The sequence below is a fragment of the Rana temporaria genome, chromosome 2 (assembly GCF_905171775.1).
Source record: "Rana temporaria chromosome 2, aRanTem1.1, whole genome shotgun sequence".
In the NCBI taxonomy this organism is placed as follows: domain Eukaryota; kingdom Metazoa; phylum Chordata; class Amphibia; order Anura; family Ranidae; genus Rana; species Rana temporaria.
Genome location: NC_053490.1, coordinates 494,273,777 through 494,295,047, shown reverse-complemented (window position 1 = coordinate 494,295,047; position 21,271 = coordinate 494,273,777). Strand labels below are relative to the sequence as shown.

The 21,271-nt window shown below is 44.2% G+C and overlaps 1 protein-coding gene across 4 annotated transcripts in view; it reads left to right on the top strand.

Annotated features, from left to right (window-relative positions):
• LOC120927870 (amyloid beta precursor protein) overlaps positions 1-21,271 on the top strand; it is a 344,594-nt gene that overhangs the window by 208,744 nt on the left and 114,579 nt on the right. For all 4 annotated transcript variants that reach the window (XM_040338835.1, XM_040338837.1, XM_040338833.1 and 1 more), the window contains exon 5: positions 3,715-3,905. In XM_040338835.1, coding sequence (XP_040194769.1) covers positions 3,715-3,905 — 191 coding nt within the window. The remainder of the gene's footprint in view (positions 1-3,714; positions 3,906-21,271) is intronic.

Sequence of the window (21,271 nt, the reverse complement as noted above, 5' to 3'; positions counted from 1 at the left end):
GGCTGGTGTTCAGGGCCGTCTTTAATGTTGACTGGGCCCTGGGCAAACATTTTTTTGGGCCCCCCGAAAGCCCCCACTCTGAGACATACAATAAATAGTAGCTAGACTCAAAATCAGTTCACTGCAGCAGATCAGGCAGCGATTGGTTGTCAGAGGCTACAGCACTAATGGGCTGAGGAACTTGTATTGGGCTGAGGGGTGCGCTGTGTGTGCAGAGTGCAGGGCTGAAGGGTGACTGTGTATGGGGTGCGCTGTGTACACCTCCCCCCACAGTACAAAGCTTGCTTCCCCAGTTCAGAACTCCCCCCAGTTCCTCTCCCACCACCTAGAAAATTTCAGAGTGGAACTGGTACTCTGGTACTCACACTGTGTCCGTGCAGGCTGGAGGAGCTTCTCTCTTTGTAGATACCCCGCCCCTCCCTCTTCTGCTTTCCTATAGCGTTTGGCTCTTGTGAGGATTCCCCGCCCCTCCCTCTTCTGCTCTCCTATAGCGTTCGGCTCTTATGAGTATTCCCCGCCCCTTCTTCCTCTGCTCTCCTATAGCGTTCGGTGCTCGTGTAACTTCCCCCGCCCCCCCTCCTCTGCTCTCTCATAGAGATCGATGTATAGAGGAGGAAGGGGTTTGAGTGGCCGCGGGGAGCGAAACACTTTCACTTGCAAATACAGAGGCAGCGCTAAAGGTGGCTGAACTCCGGCTGGAACAAAACACTAGCAGGCACCGCGGGATTGACAGGTCAGCTGTTTTGGGCCCCTAACAATGACTGGGCAGCTGCCCCATTTTGCCCTGCGGTAAAGACGACTATGCTGGTGTTATAACTGATCAAATCCACCCCCCCCTTCTTCCTCTGTATGAGAACCTGCCAGCAATATGTGAGAGAACATACACCCTGAATGGTATACACCCAGGAGGAAAAATACAGCAAAGGGTAGGTGTATCAAATGCAATGTTAATCACTATGCTTTGGTTAGAATGCTGAATGGGATGACAGCCATTGGGCTGCGGCTCCCTGTCCATGGGCTAAAGGACCACTCTATGCAGAAAGATTTAAGATGGTGGATAGCAATATTCATTTAGGATAGATTGACATGGTGGGTGGCGCCCTCTCTGATGGGTGTTGTAAGCTCTGGTGGGCATTCACTTGGAAATGTGCATTTGGATATATACAGAGGAAACTGTAGGAGTCCAGTCTACTTACTGCTGTGGCTCTGATGAAGAGGGTCCTCCCTCGTAATGTGTAAGCCTTTTGTGATGCCATCTGGTTCCCCCTAACACCCAGTCCAGGTTGCAGGTGTCTAGAGGCACGGTTCCATTTGCTGTAGCACTGACAAGCCTTTTTATAACGGTTGTGAGTATTACTTTTGCTGTTACATTTTTTTAATACATTTTATCTTTGGTAAGGCCGGTGTGCCCTCCTTTTCTTTCTATATGTTTCAGTTCTAAGGATAACTATTGTTCTGAGGAGGGCAGCAAAGACCATTGACATTCCACACTCTGTCCAAAGGGTTGGCTACACCACCCACCTATAGACTAAGCCCCTAAGCGCAGGAGATTGTGTTCTGCCGTAGGACAGGCCAGTCCCGGAGGCACGCAGTGTAGCCCTTGAACATAACACTTTCAAAATACAGCAACTGTCATATTTGGAAGGTCCAAATGCATTGATTGCCTCTCTTAATCTCTCTGTTCAGTGTTATATTTATTATTTCAAGACAGTTGCTCTTTATTAGCATCAAAATGTGGAAATTGCTGAAGAGAGGTATAACCTGGCCAATAAACATTGATGTGGTTGGCACTAATTTGTATAATTCTAAACGGCCAGATTGGAGTACGATTGCCTAATTGTGGTTTGGATTGTGAAACTCTCTGCATTGATGGCTATAAATCTCACAATTTTCAGGCCGCAGTCTTTTTTCCTGACTCAGCCTCCAAGCGTATGTGTCACCTTTGCAGTAAAAAGCTAGTTCTGTTTTCTCTATAAGAAAGAAAACCTTTGCAATCATAGTAACTGTGTCTGAAAATCTATTTTAACACACACTTAGAACTTTGAAAGCCTCAGAGCAATTAAACCTATTGCATCACTTCCAATGATTTATCTCCAACCTGTGGCATGGTTGGATGGATTTCAGGATCCAGGTCAACAAGGCATATACAAAAATAACAACAGATGTCTAGCTAGTTGGGCTTTTTTTTTTTATGTTAATGAAATCGCATTCTATGCTAAAGCTTAGAAGCCAAATAATAGTAAGTGGCGCCTTTGGCAATATCCAAGTCCTACTTTGATCTCTGGACTCCTGGTACAGATTCCACAAAAGGTTTTTTGCTTGTCATCACACAAAAATACATGCACAAGAACCGCATTTAGACCTGTATTCTTCCAAGTCACATTAATAGATTATCCACACTAGATCATAGCCATACTGATTCCACCCAAATAAACCAGCCCCTCCTTGATGCGTTTTACCATATAGTGGCTTGAAGGAGGAGGAGATGGTTTATTTGGGTGGAATCCATATGGCTGTGACCTATTGAGGATGATCTATTGGAAGAATACAGGTTGGAGTCCCATTCTCATCTATTGTATATTTTAGTAAGTGGTACCTCACTGATCTTGCATGTTAGAGAGTGGACTATGAAATGATAAAAAATATCGGTAAGCTTCACTGATTTCATTACTAAAATATAATAATATATATTGTAGCTACTGAAGTGCAAAGGGTGCCCAGACAGTAATAAGGACTCTACCTCCATCAGAACACAGCGTTTCAAAAATAAGTTTTCACACAGCACATGAATGATTATGGGGATGGGGGGGGGTGATAACTACAAGACGTGGGGATGGGGGGGGGTAACTACAAGACGTGGGGATGGGGTGATAACTACAAGACGTGGGGATGGCGGTGATAACTACAAGACGTGGGGATGGGGGGATAACTACAAGACGTGGGGATGAGGTACTGACTACAAGATGTTGAGGCTTTATATAATTTAAAAGAAAATGTGCTGGCCTTTGTATTGTAGGTGGTACTCCTTCCCGGTCAGCAGTGGGGTTCATGATGGAAAAGGCTGCACTGGATGGTTGTATACGGACAGGAGAGCAGTGCCTCTAAACTGTTCTATGGTTGGCAGCATCACTAAAATATTTCAGAACTTCATCATCGCCAATCAGTTTATATCATTGAGGGTGGAATGCCTATTAAACTGTTTAGAGCAGCCTTTTGCAATCTTTTTAACAAAATGGAAACCTTGAAATAACTGTTTAGTCTCAGGAAGCCCTTGTTAAAAGTTACTATTCCTCCAACACATGATATGTTAGTGTGATGGTCAGTGGGAAAAATGCACCTTGTATTTGTGGTCATTAGGAAGAATTGATCCCTTACAAATAGCTAAAAAGATCAATGGCGTTAATGGGAACCTGAGAAGTCAAAATTTCCTATTACTCAAGGAATCCCTAGCACCCTCTGGAGGGACCCTAGGGATCACTGGAACCCTGGTTTAGAGGCTTATATGACCATACATATATTTGAAAAAAAATTGCTAGTGAATTGAATAATGGCTGTTCTTTTTGTCTATTGCTAGTTGCAGGTCTGTGATTTCTCATAGACGCTAAAAAAAATCCATCAACCCATCAACTGTTTAACCCTATTTGTATCCCAGCCTAACTGCAATCTAGTCATGTAGGCCTTCCACTTAACGTACGTTGTTTTTGTGTTTTCCAGTCCTGCAGTGAGAGAGGAATGAGTCTCCATGACTATGGCATGCTCCTGCCCTGTGGTATCGACAAATTCCGTGGAGTGGAGTTTGTATGCTGTCCTGCTGCTGATGAGATTGACAACTTTGACTCTGCTGATGCCGAGGATGACTCTGACGTGTGGTGGGGCGGTGCCGATGCTGACTATGTTGACAGAAGGTGAGTGTTACCCAAACCAGTTTATTGTGTCCAGCTATGGGACCTACAGTATATTATTTATAAAAAATTGGGGATCACTACAAAATAACTCTCATTAGTTTGGGTCTACAACCAAGCACAGTAACGCCTTCTAGAAATGGGAGGACTCTTCATGTCTCACTTCAATCAAACATAAAGGAGGTATTTATTCCTAACTTCAGAATAGCCAGGGTCAGCATTCTTATAGATATAATTAACCCTTGTACTCCTTTCACACTGTGGCGGTTTTCAGGCTCTTCAACGCTAGAAATAGCCTCTGCTAAGCGCCTGAAAACGTCCTCCTATTCATTCCAGTGTGCCTTTTCACACTGGGGTGGTGCAGGAAAAAAAGTCCTGCAAGCTGCATCTTTGGGGCAGGTTGGGAGCGCACTGTATACATCGCTCCCAAAACGCCCCTGCCCATTGGAATGAATGGACAGCACTTTCAAAGCGATTTGAAAGTGCAGCTAAACAGGAGTTTTTAATCATTTTTCTGGGGTTAAAAGCACTACCGTGGCCCCAGTGTGAAAGGCGTCTTAGGCTGGCCCTACATTATACATTTGTCTTATACAATTTTCCTTTAGAGTTACCAAAACCATAAAATATGAGGTCAACCTAAACACTTTCAATTTGTATGCAAGCAGGCAGGCCCTTACACATAGTTTAAGGTAAATCTAAAGAAAATTGTGTAATGTATTGCCAGCCTTAGAGAGCATCTAACCAAAAATGGCATTTCTGTTGCAGAGGACGGCTAAAATCTGACTTGTATCTTGGTGCAGACACCTGTAAAATCAGATCAGACAACCAGGAATTGACATTTTTTGAGGTTTTCTGTACACCAATAGTGTACAGATTGACTACAGGTTGCCATATTGAATGAATAAGAAAAAAAGAAAAAAACAGTGCAGCGCTAGTGAGTGATATTGTGCTCATATAAATTAATAATAAACAAAAAAAGTCATTCTGGAATAAACTGAAAATATAGCCAGAATAGGAAAAAACATAAAAATGCAGATGGATATATGAAGAAAAAGTCTTAAAAAGCCACGAAACAAAGTTCATATGACTCTATCCAGTAATTTTCCTTGTGAAAGAGAAGTGGATTGTGCAGACAATGTGAAAGACTCTTGATTGATGTGAGGTAAGCTGTCACCAATACACCCGTGAGGAAGGATAAGATTGCCTGCTTACCAGATGAAAAGACTGTTTTGCATCAGTCTAATAGGGCCTGTGGGAAGTCTGGTCTCCCAATACCTTAGCCGTCAAGATAACCACGGTATAGCTCAGCATACAATCCGAAGAGTCATAAACCAAAAAAAAGAGAAGAAGGACCTCTCATAGCGTATAACGTTTAAAAATAAAAGAGGGTTTAATAAAAATTGCACTTACAATTAGGCAATATAAATACAGCATGGATAGCAAAACGTCTCCGATCTCTTGTTCCGATGCTTCTCGCTACTCGGTCAGGAAAACACAGCCGGCGTTCAGGACAGAACGCGATGACGTCACGGCACCCTACGATCGTTTCGTCGCTAATGGACTTCAACGGGGGAGTAAGCCGGATGAACATCCGGCTTACTCCCCCGTTGAAGTCCATTAGCGACGAAACGATCGTAGGGTGCCGTGACGTCATCGCGTTCCGTCCTGAACGCCGGCTGTGTTTTCCTGACCGAGTAGCGAGAAGCATCGGAACAAGAGATCGGAGACGTTTTGCTATCCATGCTGTATTTATATTGCCTAATTGTAAGTGCAATTTTTATTAAACCCTCTTTTATTTTTAAACGTTATACGCTATGAGAGGTCCTTCTTCTCTTTTTTTTGGTTTATGACTCTTCGGATTGTATGCTGAGCTATACCGTGGTTATCTTGACGGCTAAGGTATTGGGAGACCAGACTTCCCACAGGCCCTATTAGACTGATGCAAAACAGTCTTTTCATCTGGTAAGCAGGCAATCTTATCCTTCCTCACGGGTGTATTGGTGACAGCTTACCTCACATCAATCAAGAGTCTTTCACATTGTCTGCACAATCCACTTCTCTTTCACAAGGAAAATTACTGGATAGAGTCATATGAACTTTGTTTCGTGGCTTTTTAAGACTTTTTCTTCATATATCCATCTGCATTTTTATGTTTTTTCCTATTCTGGCTATATTTTCAGTTTATTCCAGAATGACTTTTTTTGTTTATTATTAATTTATATGAGCACAATATCACTCACTAGCGCTGCACTGTTTTTTTCTTTTTTATGTTACCAAGTTGTTGTACACAATTTAGTGCTAGCAGCTATTTACATTTATAATTCAATATTTAATTTAGCGCAGCGTCAACCTTTTGGTTTTTGTTTATTCATATTGAATGAATGACTTGTATAGCGCTACACATGCGAACTGAATCGCCTCTGGGCGCTTTTTCCAGCCAGTGTCTGCCTGGCTGGTGCGGTCATTTTACCCGGTAGGATGTCGACACGCTTGGGACACACAGATATACATATATATACTGGGCTAATTTTTGGACAGGATCCAATTTACCTACCAGCATGTCTTTGGAGTGTGGGAGGAAACCGGAGTACCCGGAGGAAACCCACGCAGGCACAGGGAGAACATGCAAACTTCAAGCAGATGGTGTCGTGGTCGGGATTCGAACAAGCGACCCTTTTGCTGCTAGGTGAAAGTGCTACTCACTGCACCACTGTGCTGCCCAATTGTATTGAATTTTACAGAAAATTTGACTTAAAAAGAAATGTATCTTTTAATAACATTAAATTACAATACATGTAGCAATTGTGTATGTACAGTGGGGAAAATAATTATTTGATCCCCTGCAGATTTTGTAAATTTGCCCACTTACAAAGAATTAATAGGTCTATAATTGATATCATAGGTGTATTTTAAATGTTAGAGACAGAATATCAACCAAAAATCCAGAAAAAAACACATAATACAAATGTTATAAATTATGTTGCAGTTCAGTGAGTAAAATAAGTATTTAATCCTAATAATTCTGGCTCCCACAGACTGGCTACGTAGTGGTCATGCGGTACACAGATTAGTCCTGTTAATTTAAGAAGGTGCTGCTAACGTAAAAAAGACACCTGTCCACAGAATCTTTCTTACACTCAAATGGGCAAGTCCCAAGAGATGTCAAGGGCAAGATTGTAGACAAGACCATCAGCAAGAAGCTTGGTGAGAAGCAGTCAACTGTTGTGGTGATTATTCGGAAATGGAAGAAATATGATGAGCGTGAGAATAGTGAGGGTATCAGCCCAGGACTACATGGGAAGCGTTTGTGACCGATCTCAAGGCAGTCGCCATACGAAACCATTGGTAACACAATACGCCGCCATGGATTGAAATTGTGCAACGCCCGCAAGGTCCCCCTCCTTAGGAAGACACATGTACAGGCCCATCTGAAGTTTGCCAATGAACATCTAAATGATTTAGGCCTCGTACACACTATAGGATAGCCAGAGGACTGAAGAACCGTTTTCATCAGTCCAAACCGATCGTGTGTAGGCTCCATAGGTTATTTAACCTTTTGGTTAAAAAAATAGGAACTTGCTTTAAAATTTAACCGATGGACGCCTAACCGATAGGTCAAAACCGATCGTTAGTATGCAAAAGCATTGGTTAAAAACCCACGCATGCTCAGAATCAAGTCGACGCATGCTTGGAAGCATTGAACTTCGTTTTTTTTCAGCACGTCGTTGTGTTTTACGTCACCGCGTTCTGACACGATCGTTTTTTTAACTGATGGTGTGTAGGAGCGACGGACCATCAGTCAGCTTCATCGGTTAACCGATGACAACGGTCCTTTGGACCGTTCTCATCGGATGGACTGATCGTGTGTACGAGGCTTTAGAGAAGGATTGGGAGAAAATGCTGTGGTCAGATGAGACCAATATGGAGCTCTTTGGCATTAACCTTGGCTCCCCATGTTTGGAGGAAAATGCTAACATCCCTACAGTCAAGCACGGAGGTGAAAACATGATGCTTTGGGGCTCTTTCTCTGTTAGAGGTGCAGTCCAAATTTCCCGAATTAAGGGCCCGAGAGACAAGGCCATTTATTGTAAAATCTTGAATGAGTACCACCTTCTCTCAGCCAAAACACTAAAGATGGGTTGGGGATGGGTCTTCAAGCATGAAATTACCCAAAACATACTGCCAAGGCTACAAAGGAGTGGCCCAACAGGAAACACATTAAGGTCCTGGAGTGTCCTAGCCAGTCTCCAGACCTTAATCCTGTAGAAAATGTATGGAGGGAGCTGAATCTTTGAGTTGTCAAATTACAACCAAGAAACCTTAAGGATTTAGAGACGATCTGTAAAAGAAGAGTGGACCAAAATCCCTCCTGAAATGTGAGCAAACCTAGTAACCAACTACAAGAAACATCTTGCCTCTGTGCTCGCCAACAAGGGTTTCTCCACCAAGTAATCATGCTTTGCTTGGGGATCAAATACTTTTTTTTACTCGCTGAACTGCAACTTAATTTATAACATGTTGTATCATGTGTTTTTTCTGGATTTATTCTGTCTCTATTATTTAAAATGCACCTATGATAAAAATGATAGACCCTCCATTTCTTTGTAAGTGAGCAAACTTACAAAATCTGCAGGGGATCAAATAATTTCCCCTACTGTATATTCTTTTATTTGCAATATATTTTACCATGTAAGTGGAGTTAACTTTTAACCACTTAAGGACCCCTTCATGCCGAAATACGTCGGCAGAATGGCACGGCTGGGCACATCCACGTACCTGTAAGTGGCTCTTTAAGCCCAGTCGTGGGGTCGCGCGCCGCCGGCGCGTGCACGTGACCCAGTCCGAAGCTCCGTGCCCACCGCAGCGGGACCCACGGACCTGATCGCCGCTGGAGTCCCGCGATCGGTCCCCAGAGCTGAAGAACGAGGAGAGCTATGTGTAAACACAGCTTCCCCGTTCTTCACTGTGGCGCTGTCATTGATCGTGTGTTCCCTGTTATAGGGAAACATGATCAATGATGTCACGCGTCCAGCTGACCGATCTCAAGGCAGTCGCCAAACAAACCATTGGTATCACAATACGCCGCCATGGATTGAAATTGTGCAGCGCCCGCAAGGTCCCCCTCCTTAGGAAGGCACATGTACAGGCCCATCTGAAGTTTGCCAATGAACATCTAAATGATTTAGAGAAGGGTTGGGAGAAAATGCTGTGGTCAGATGAGACCAAAATTGAGCTCTTTGGCATTAACCTTGGCTCCCCATGTTTGGAGGAAAATGCTAACATCCCTACAGTCAAGCACGGAGGTGAAAACATGATGCTTTGGTGCTCTTTCTCTGTTAAAGGTGCAGTCCAACTTTGCCAAATTAAGGGGCCGAGAGCCCCCTACAGTTAGAAACACATATGAGGGCACACTTGACCCCTTCAGCGCTCCCTAGTGGTTAACTCCCAAACTGCAATTGGCATTTTCACAGTAAACAATGCATTTTTATAGCATTTTATGCTGTGAAAATGACAATTGTCCCAAAAATGTGTCAAAATTGTCCGATGTGTCCGCCATAATGTCGCGGTCACTAAAAAAATTGCTGATCGCCGCCATTAGTAGTAAAAAAAAAATATTAATAAAAATGCAATAAAACTATCCCCTATTTTGTAAACACTATAAATTTTGCGCAAACCAATCGATAAACGCTTATTGCGATTTTTTTTTTACCAAAAATATGTAGAAGAATACGTATCAGCCTAAACTGTGGGAAAATTTTTTTTTTTATATATTTTTGGGGGATATTTATTATAGCAAAAAGGAAAAAATATTGAATTTTTTTCAAAATTGTCGCTCTATTTTTGTTTATAGCGCAAAAAATAAAAACCGCAGAGGTAATCAAATACCACCAAATGTAAGCTCTATTTGTGGGGGAAAAAAAGGACGCCAATTTGGTTTGGGAGCCACGTCGCACAATTGTCCGTTAAAGCGGCGCAGTGCCAAATCGCAAAAACTGTCCGGGGCCCTTTACCTGCCTAAAGGCCTGGGTCTTAAATGGTTAATGACTTATCAAAATACTGTTAAAGACCCCTGTTGGGAAAGGCACAATGACTGGTGTGTCTGGGTAATAACTGAACAGGAATATTCCAGGTATCATGCAAATTAACAAAATATGACTTGAACAGACTGGATACTTCAGATACCTGTTTAAATTATTTGAGCTCCTTCAGCTAAATATGCAGTATGTGTGCGCTATATTACTGACACATAATTCTCTCAGCCAGGCTTGTGATTCATATCTCCGATGCATTGCACAGCCAAGCAGATGGCACCACTATTTTCTGCTTCATCTTTGAAGGTTCCTGTGTCACCTCTCTCATTGGCCCATGAATGAACATCATCACACTGCTAATTCCTTGCCCAAAAAGCAGGTGATATATGAAGCTGGAAACAGAATTATGGGACATGCTCTGGCAGGGTGTGTGAATCACGAGAGCAACTGAAAAGTATTGAACATCTTTTGTCAAATACAATCTGCAAGTCGCTTAGCAGTGTGATAAAGCGGAGCTCCAGATAAAAATAAGATTGAATGGCCTATTGAAAGATAAACATATTAAACCAGCCTTTGCTGCAATACTCACCTCAAAGTGTCGCTAAACCCACGTCATCAAAAACGGAATGGTGTATTACATGCTGTTCATACTCAGTCTCTGAGATTTGTCTGTATTCTGCAAAAAAAAACCTGGTTGATCCTGCTGCTCTCTATCTCCACCTTCTGTTCATGTTCCCAATTCAGCGAGGGATTTTTCAGCTGTGGTGGCAACTCTGCACATGCTCAGTTTTCAGAGAGATTCTATTGTGAGCATTTCCTCACGATCACACCTGAGCAGCCCACGTGACTATAGAGTCACACATGTGGGCGTATACACAGTGGTAAATGACAGCCCACTGCCTCCCTCCTCCTCCATGCCCATTAACCAGCTAAATACAATGCATAGGCGTGTGCCAGGTGTCCAATGACCATGTGCTGGGCAGATTCACCTTGCTACTTGGCTGCAGAGAAAGGGACTCTCTGGGAATCTCTGTCCTCAGTCCCTTTCTCTGTCTCAAAAGGGGTCATAAGGGGTCTAAACAGATATTTCACCATGGGGCTCCTAAGTAAAAAATGTAAAAATAAAATAACATTGTAAAAAAAAAATGTAAAAAGAAAATAATAAAAAAATTGTAAAAGTAATAATAAAAAAATATAAAAAATAAACTGACACCAGTCTCTGCCCTTTTGACATCGTCCACTGCTCTACCGACACAATCTATTGCCCTATTGCTTTGGGGTGCACACCCTAATGCAATAGGCTGCGCATACCTATGATACAATGGGAGCAGGATATTGCATGTAGATTAATGGAGGCCTCACCTCCCTCTTATTCTAAAACGGGCGTGGGGCGTGACGCAACCTGTGACTAGCAAAAATCATCCCACACCATGTTCTTGCCAAAAATAATATAGGGTTGATTCCAAATATATATTTGCATTACAATTTAAAATGGTTTATTGAAATTAATTATTTGTTTTTATTCTGTATTCCAAAGGCTTTTTTTTTTTTAGTAGCGCAACTCCACCTTCTTTCCATTGTTCACTTTTGTTTGTATAAACATTTGAGTTTGCAGCTGTATATATTTCACTTGATAAGCACACTTTTTCTTCTTTTTGTCTTTTTTTTTTTTACCAACAGCAGAGGACTATAAGCTCCTCCTACTTATGTTTCTCTGCAGACAGACTGGAAAAGAGCTTGGCCATGTTACAGCTGTATATCAATTAGGAAAAGGAACTTAGATGGGTTTTTTGTTTTTATTAAAACAATTACAGTGCATGACCCATATACAGAAATGGAAGGGACAATGTAAATTACAATGTGTGTTTTTAGTATCAATTTAAATACAGAGATTTTTTCTGCAGTACTTTTTTGCCACTAGTTGTCCTTGGCCACATCATTCAACCCACCTCCTCTGAGCTCATGTCACCCTGGACATGCCCCAATCCTCTGAATGGACAGTGAAAAGAGAAGCAGCATGGTAATGAGCTCATCTGTTACTATGCTCTCTCCTCAAAAATCGGCATTCTTCTTGTCAGCACATGAACTGTTTGGCTTTTTGTGCTGCTCCTTCTTCTCACACTCCAGCTCTGCTGTACAGGGTTTTCAAGAGTTTGATCCCAGGTCACATTTATGTGCTTATAATGCTTTTATTTAACCACTTGCTTACTGGGCACATAAACCCCCTTCGTTCCCAGGCGAAATTTCAGATTCCGGCACTTCGTCGCTTTAACTGACATTTGCGCGGTCGTGCGACGTGGCTCCTAAACAAAATTGACGTCCTTTTTCCCCCACAAATAGAGCTTTCTTTTGGTGGTATTTGATCACCTCTGCTGCTTTTATTTTTTGCGCTATAAACAAAAAAAAGCGACAATTTAAAAAATATATATATATATTTTTTACTTGTTTCTATAATAAATATCCCAATTTAAAAAAAAAAAAAATTCTCAGGTAAGGCCGATACGTATTTTTCGACGTATTTTTGTAAAAAAATAAATCGCAATAAGCGACTGGTTTGCGCAAAAGTTATAGCGCCTACAAAATGGGGAACAGAATTATGATTTTTTAAAAAAAAAATGTTTTTACTGGTAATGGCGGCGATCTGCGATTTTTATTGGGACTGCGATATTGTGGCGGACGTATCAGACACTTTTGACACAAATTTGGGACCATTCACATTTATACAGCGATCAGTGCTATAAAAATGCACTAATTACTGTATAAATGTGACTGGCAGTGAAGGGGTTAACACTAGGGGGTGAGGAAGGGGTTAAATGTGTAGCCTGGGTGTGTTCTAACTGTGTGGGGGGAGGGGGGTGACTGGGGGAGGTGACTGATGCTGTGTCCCTATGTACAAGGGACACAGATCGGTCTCCTCTCCTCTGACAGCACGAGGAGCTCTGTGTTTACACACAGAGCTCCACGTCCCTGCTGTGTTGCCGACGATCGCGTGTACCCGGCGGACATCGCGGCCGCCAGGTACACGCATCGGCTTCCCAGCGATGCGCCCGGACAGTGTTTACCCGCTGCGCGCCCCCCAGAGGCGCGCGCAATGCACTTTAAATGATGTCCAAAGATGTCCAGTTGGCACCTGAGAGCCGCGCTGTTGACGTCTTTTGTCAATAGCGCGGGTCTCAAGTGGTTAAACAAATACATGTAATGATGTATTAATGATTACAGAGCCGCATTCATTTGTGCTTCTTATATTTACTTCAGCTTAGTTCAGCTTTAAGCTGTTTGCCTGGAGTTCTGCATAAGGAAAAAGATAATGTTTTAAATACTTATGACCACATTGATGATTTGTACGTGCCTTGGGTGGACAATGCTTCACCTCTGATTACAGTTTGTACAAGGACACTTCTGTAGATATAGCTTTTTTTATTATTCCAAGATAATGAGTTATTTCAGAATCGTCTAGTATTGAGAAATGCTTTGTTCTTAAAGGAAGCCGTGATGATGTGTCCATGCGCTCAGGCAGCCATGCAGAATAATTGCTAGTGCTCCAAGCACAGACAACTTGGAATTGAATTACTTCATGCTTTGAGAATAATTTCAATTAGTCTGGGATAAGAGGACCTTGTCTAGGAGAATATATATTTCACCACACTAACAGGTTATATGGGAATAGGCTTTGCTGCGCTATTTAAAGGGGTTGTAAAGGTTCGTGTTTTTTCACCTTAATGCATCCTATGCTTCAAGGTAAAAAAAAACCCTTACAATCTCCGCTCCCCCCGAGCACTCGTTTTACTTACCCGAGCCTCGAACTTCCGTGGGCGCGATCCCGCGTTGTTCTCCCCGCGGCTTCTCGGCTCTTCATTGGATGGTTTGATAGCAGCGAAGCCATTGGCGAGTCGTGTACTCGGTGGTTATGTACGCCGAGTGTATGACACGGCAGCGCGCCCGCAAGGTAACCCCCTCGGGAGAGAGCTTCCCAGATTGGGTTAGCTATTGCGGGGAAGAGCCGCCAGAGCCGCTGTAGGACCCCAGAAGAGGATGATCAGGGCCCCTCTGTGCAAAACGAACTGCACAGTGAAGGTAAATATGACATGTTTGTTGTTTTTTTGTTTTTTTTTTAAACCTTGAACCTATAGTATCACTTTCTTTATCGTACATCACGGGACACAGAGCGGCATATTCATTACTATATGGGTTATATGGAGTACCTTCAGGTGTTGACACTGGCAATCTCAAACAGGAAATGCCCCTCCCTATATAACCCCCTCCCATAGGAGGAGTACCTCAGTTTTTACGCCAGTGTCTTAGGTGTTGGTCATGGTTTAGCTTGCCTCCGCATCCTTGGGATTAGGTGAGCTAACCGGTTCTGTCCAAAAAAGCCTCAGCGCTAAAGTGGTCAGTAACCGGACCCCAAACCCTTGGGGTACAGCCCATAATGCTTTTCTTTTTAGAGAGCTGGACCCTGGGCCCAGAACTTAGAAACCTTTGGGTGCCTAATGTTTTCTGTTGCCAGGGTGCTATATGGGCCCAGGACAGTGGATCCTTCATAGGAACCCAGGGCCTGAAGGTCTAGACATCCCCACGGAGATGGGGGAAGATTGGGCCTCTTGCTTGGCAAAGTCCTGCGGCATGGAGCAGGTAAGTGAGGGGAAAACTTGCGGAACTTGGTTCTTAGCAGGTTTTTTTCTGGGGGGTCACAGGGGACATGCCTAAAGTTATGCACTGCATCTGGCAAACTAGTCACATATCATAAAGATAGGATGGCTCTCTATGTATTATTCCCCATAAGATGTGACCTCCCTTGTAGTGTTGGAAAAGCATTGAGTGGGGCCTGTGTGATATAAAAATATATGTGTGTGTCAGAGAGCTGTGCTTACCTGCAAGCCTCCAGGCGATGCTCCATTCAGTCTTCCTCCTCAGAGCCTGCAAAGCAGGCAAAACGCTGACCTCCTCATGGTTCCAGGCTGCAGTTTGCTGGAACAGAGAGGTCCCTTCCTCCCAAACCCCCCCCCGGGAGGGGCATTTCCTGTTTGAGATTGCTGGGGGGGGAAGGGCGGGTCAGTGGCTTAAGGAAGGGGCGGCCCTTCCTTGTTTGTTCCATTCAATACTTTGGAACGGGGGAGGAAAGACCAGAACGGCAGCACGGGGCGCCGAGGACTCACAGTGGCCAGAAAGGATATTGCAGTCTTCAGAAGACTGTTTTTTCAAGCCTAGAAATAGGCTGTTTTCTTTTCCATCTCATAGTTTTTCTTTGCAATACTACTCAGGGGGACAGAATGTTTTTTTCTTTCCTGGATTTGAAACAAAAACGAAAAAAAAAAAAAAAAAAAAAAGTCATCTAGGGGAGAGGAAGCATTTTTTATCCCCCAAACAGGTGTTTGGGCAATTAACTTTTATAGTTCCAAATACCAATAGGTAGCAGGTGTACCTTGGTATTGTACCATAGGCATCCGGAGAGTCTAAGGTCTCGGACAAAGTTATGCCGCTGCTTTCCCCACAGGGAGCCTTGGGGCCATCGGGATCTGGGGCTGGAGCTGGCGCGGGTCAGTCCAACCCTAAGATGGTCACGGATGAGGTATTACTCACCTCTTTAAGAGAGATGGAGAAAAGAATGGGAAAAATGATAGCCACAGCTATGCGGGGCAGTAAACGGATTAGATCTCCGTCGCCCGAGCGCAGACCCTCAGAAGAGGAGGTCCTTTCCTCAGGGGAATTGGACGACCTCTTGGACAAGGACCAAGTAGGTTCAGGGATCGAAGATCCGGATACAGAGGAGTCTGGAGCAGTCTCCCAAGGGGAGAGCTGGTGGACTCAAGCCTTAACGGACTTGGTCCATAAATGCATTCAACTTGCCAGTACCAGATCTCCAGGTATCTACGGTTTCAGCTTTGGGCTCACTGAGGGCGCCTCAAAGCAATGCAGTATTTCCGATCCACCCTCTACTAGAGGGAGTTTTGTTCCAAGACTGGAAGAAGCCAGAAAAATCTTCTTACCACCTAAAAGATTCTCTGCCCTATATCCTATGGAAGATAAATTTTCCAAGAAATGGGCTACTCCTGCAGTGGACGCAGCCATCTCATGTATTAACAAATCATTAACATGCCCTGTAGAAAACATACAGGTATTCAAGGATCCAGTTGATAAACGCTTGGAAGCACTACTTAAGAACTCCTTCACTACTGCAGGGGCAGTAGCACAGCCAGCCGTGGCTGCGATTGGGGTTGCTCAAGCATTATCGGATCAGGTTAAGCAGATGCTTAAACTTATTCCTGCCCAGCAGGCAGAAGAATTTTCGGATGTCCCTAAGGCCATATGTTTTACAGTAGACGCAATTAAGGATTCTATCCAGCAAGCGTCACGTTTATCGTTATCCCTTATCCATATGAGAAGACTCTTATGGTTAAAAAGCTGGGAGGCCGAGCCCCCATGCAAGAAGCTCCTGGTAGGGTTCCCCTTCCATGGAGGACGACTCTTCGGAGAAGACCTAGATAAATACATTCAAACCATTTCAAATGGCAAAAGTACTCTCTTGCCAACTAAGAGGAAGTTTCAGGGGCCTGCGTTTAAACGACAGTACTCCCCTGGGCAGGGGCCCTCTAATGCCAAACAGTATCGACGGCCTCCTGCGAAAGCAAACTTCGGCTTCAACAGCAAATCACAAGGACAGGCTGCTAAAGGCAGAAAGCAGTGGGTTCGCAAACCAGCAAACCCAGCCCCCAAGCCGACCTTATGAAGGGGCGCCCCCACCCACGAAGGTGGGGGGAAGGCTGCGACTCTTTTCAGAGGTTTGGGAAGCCAGCATTCCCGACGAGTGGGTACGGTCTTCCGTGGCCACGGGCTACAAATTAGATTTCCTAGGGTTTCCTCCTCTTCATTTCCAGGAGTCGAGGATTCCAAACGATCCGGAGAAAGGAGCCGCATTAATGTCGGCATTAAATCATCTACTTTCCCAGGAAGTAATAGTAGAGGTACCAGTCCTGGAACAGGGGCTAGGTTTCTACTCCAACCTATTCATCATCCCGAAGTCCAATGGAGATGTCAGGCCAATTTTGGACCTAAAGATGGTAAATACATACCTAGAGATCCGCTCATTTCGGATGGAAACCGTGCGGTCAGCAGCTACCACACTCCAAAAGGACGACTTCATGGCGTCCATAGACATAAAGGATGCCTACCTTCATCTTCCAATTTATCAGCCACATCAAAGATATCTACGCTTCATGGTGGCTTCGCGTCACTTCCAATTCGTGGCGCTTCCCTTCGGGTTGGCTACGGCCCCCATGGGTGTTCACGAAGGTCCTAGCTCCAATCCTAGCCAAACTAAGGATCCAAGGGGTCACGATCCTAGCATACCTGGACGACCTCCTAGTCATAGATCACTCGTCTCCCGGCTTGGAGCGAGCAGTGGCCCTCACGGTCCAATACCTCGAGAAGTTCGGCTGGGTCCTAAATCGAGAAAAGTCAGCTTTCCTGCCCACAAGGCAGTTGGAATATCTCGGCATGAGATTAGACACAGAACAACAAAGAGTGTTTCTACCTCTGAGGAAGGTCAAAGCCATCAAGGAATTAATCCTACTGGTTCTAAGCAAGAAGGAACCGACTATTTGCCTATGTATGAGATTACTAGGCAAGATGGTGGCCACATTCGAGGCGGTACCATACGCCCAGAGCCACACTCGCATCCTGCAGGCAGCCATCCTGTCAGCATGGAGCAGAAGGCCGCAGGCCTTGGATATCCCGTTGCCGCTCTCATCAAGAGTCCGACAAAGTCTGTGCTGGTGGTTAGACCCTCAGAATCTACTGAAGGGGAAGTCTTTCAGCCCAGTGGCTTGGAAGATAGTGACCACAGACGCCAGCCTGACGGGCTGGGGAGCAATTTTGGATGGTTGCACTCGCCAAGGTACTTGGGCAACGCCAGAGAAGCAGTTGCCCATCAACATCTTGGAGCTCAGAGCTGCTCGACTAGCCCTCAGGGCTTGGACGTCAAAATTGCAGGGGTTCCCGGTGAGAATTCAATCAGACAATGCCACGGCCGTGGCATACATAAATCACCAAGGGGGAACCAGGAGTCAAGCCGCTCAGAGAGAGGTGAGCTTGATTCTCCTATGGGCAGAGGCTCATGTGCCCTGCATATCGGCAATATTCATTCCAGGAGTGGACAACTTTCAGGCGGACTTCTTAAGCCGCCAGACTCTTTTGCCGGGGGAATGGTCTCTGCATCCACAAATCTTTCAAGCACTCTGCCAAAGATGGGGAGTGCCGGACGTGGATATCATGGCATCGAGACTCAACAAGAAGCTAGACAGGTTCATGTCCCGCTCAAGGGATCCGATGGCCTGCGGAACCGATGCGTTGGTTTGCCCTTGGCATCAGTTCAAACTTCTTTATGCGTTTCCCCCGCTCCAGTTACTACCCCGCCTGCGGCGCAGGATCCGGGTGGAGCACATACCAGTCATCCTGGTAGCTCCAGCATGGCCCAGAAGGGCATGGTACTCACTAATCTTAAAGATGGTAGTGGGAGACCCTTGGACTCTTCCTCTACGGCCAGACCTGCTATCGCAAGGTCCGATCCTCCACCCTGCCTTACGGCATCTAAATTTGACGGCCTGGAAACTGAATCCCTGATTCTCAGGGGTAGAGGTCTGTCTCAGAATGTAATCTCTACCCTAATCAGAGCCAGGAAACCGGTCTCTAGGGTGATTATTACAGGGTCTGGAAGGCCTATGTAGGCTGGTGTGAGTCCAAGCGATGGCTTTCTCGCAAATTTACCATCGATAGAGTATTAAGTTTTCTCCAGCTAAGAGTGGATAAAGGATTGGCATTAAGCATAATCAAAGGACAGATTTCTGCTCTGTCAGTGTGGTTTCAGCGGCCGCTGGCCACCCACTCGCTGGTTAAGACCTTCCTTCAAGGGGTCTTACGTATTAAACCTCCAGTTAAATCCCCGCTTTGCCCGTGGGATTTAAACCTTGTTCTGTCAAGTTTACAGAAACAACCGTTTGAGCCGTATGGCTGAAATTCCTTTGGTTTTACTGACAAAAAAGTTAGTATTTTTTGGTCGCCATAGTTTCCGCAAGAAGAGTATCGGAACTGGCGGCCTTATCCTGTAAGGAACCATATCTTATTTTTCATAAGGACAGGGTCGTTCTCCGCCCTCATCCTTCCTTCCTACCGAAGGTTGTATCCAGTTTTCATTTGAACCAGGATTTGGTATTACCATCCTTCTTCCCTAAACCTACTTCCAGAAAGGAAGGGTTGCTGCATACCTTGGATATCGTCAGGGCCATGAAGGCCTATCTTAAAGCTACAAAGAAGATCCGGAAAACAGATGTGCTGTTCGTATTACCGGATGGGCCCAAGAAGGGGCAGGCAGCTGCAAAGTCCACCATTTCTAGGTGGATTAAGCAATTAATCACTCAGGCCTACGGCTTGAAAGGGTTGCCTCCTCCAGTATCATTAAAGGCTCATTCTACTAGGGCCATGGGCGCCTCCTGGGCAGCACACCACCAGATCTCTATGGCTCAAGTTTGCAAGGCGGCAACCTGGTCTTCTGTCCACACGTTTACAAAGTTCTACCAGTTGGACGTAAGAAGGAATTCTGATACAGCCTTTGGGCAGGCAGTGCTGCAGGCTGCAGTTTGAGACCCTCGGAATCCGGGGGCTCCTCTTTTTTGAGTTAAATTTAAAATTTAAGATTATTTTTCTCAACTAAGTTGGATTTATTATGATTTGAGTATTCTCTAAATTAAATCCTTTTGTCTTGGAGATGTTCTCCCTCCCCTCATTGTGAGCATTGCTTTGGGACATCCCATATAGTAATGAATATGCCGCTCTGTGTCCCGTGATGTACGATAAAGAAAAAGGGATTTTTAATACAGCTTACCTGTAAAATCCTTTTCTTGGAGTACATCACGGGACACAGAGCTCCCACCCCTCTTTTTGGGGACCATTTTGGGAGGCATACTGCTTGCTACAAAACTGAGGTACTCCTCCTATGGGAGGGGGTTATATAGGGAGGGGCATTTCCTGTTTGAGATTGCCAGTGTCAACACCTGAAGGTACTCCATATAACCCATATAGTAATGAATATGCCGCTCTGTGTCCCGTGATGTACTCCAAGAAAAGGATTTTACAGGTAAGCTGTATTAAAAATCCCTTTTTTAAGCTGCTAGGTAAGTATACAACTAATAAAATGCTATGAAGGTAAGTGGTTTAGATGTTCTTCATAGTAATTAAAGGGTCACTAAAGGAAATATTTTTTTTAGCTAAATAGCTTCCTTTACCTTACTGCAGTCCTGGTTTCATGTCCTTATTGTTCGTTTTTGCTTTGATGTTGCTGTAATTCCTCTCTGTTCTGGACACTTCCTGGTTGTCTGTTTCCTGATCACCACAGTACTGGGAGATTTCTCACTGTGGTAACTAATCAAGGAGGTGTGATTACTGTGTGTCAGCACCAATCCAGTTTCGTTTTAGAAAGCATCACTGCCCTGTATTGGCTCTTTGTCTCTGTACATCAGAGAACCAGGAAACAACAGCAAAAACTAAACTAAACTGCAGGCACATTATATGATTGCTTTTTATCTATTTTTAATCATTTTTAAAAGGAATCAGTTAACTATTATGTCTCTATACCCTGTAAACCGTCATTTCAGCAAAAAAAAAAAAAAAAAATTGCCTTTAGTGACCCTTTAAGGCAAAACTTGTTTACGTTTTGGATAGAGTGTAGAGGGATTAGAATGCTTGTCCGTTTTTATTGCTGTCTGTGCCCCCGTTAACGAGATCCATCCTCTATTTGTAGTGGTTACTGTTATTGATAGTAAAAGAAAATCCCACATTTTGGGTTGCTCCCAGAAAAGTAATAGAGGGGAAATCTTCCAATGGGGACACTAGTTCTGGTGACCTAGGTGTCCCCAAGGAACTCCCTTAATTTGCAGGGATTTCCTCTCACTTCCTGTTTGGCTATGGGACAGGAAATTAAGGGAAATCTCCACAATGGGACACAGATGGCGGAAAAAAAAAATCTTAACAGCTATAACCCTCCCTTCCTCTATCCAAAATTAAAAAGAGTTTTGCCTGTTTTACTGTAAGGTGTTAGGTAATTAAGCCTGTTTTTTTTACCATTCAGAGCAGGAAACAGGCTTGGTTTAACCCTTCCATCATCCCTAGCAGTATGTAGCTTTTCTTTGCTTCCCTGCAACTCTGTTTAGTAGTGGAAGCCGAAGGAAATACGCTGTGCTTTGGGGTAAGTAGAAATGACTTATCCATAGGACAGCACTAAGCCAATCGGTGTGGTCACAGGGTAATCCATCGCCTAATATAAAATATAACTCCAGAGATTTCTAG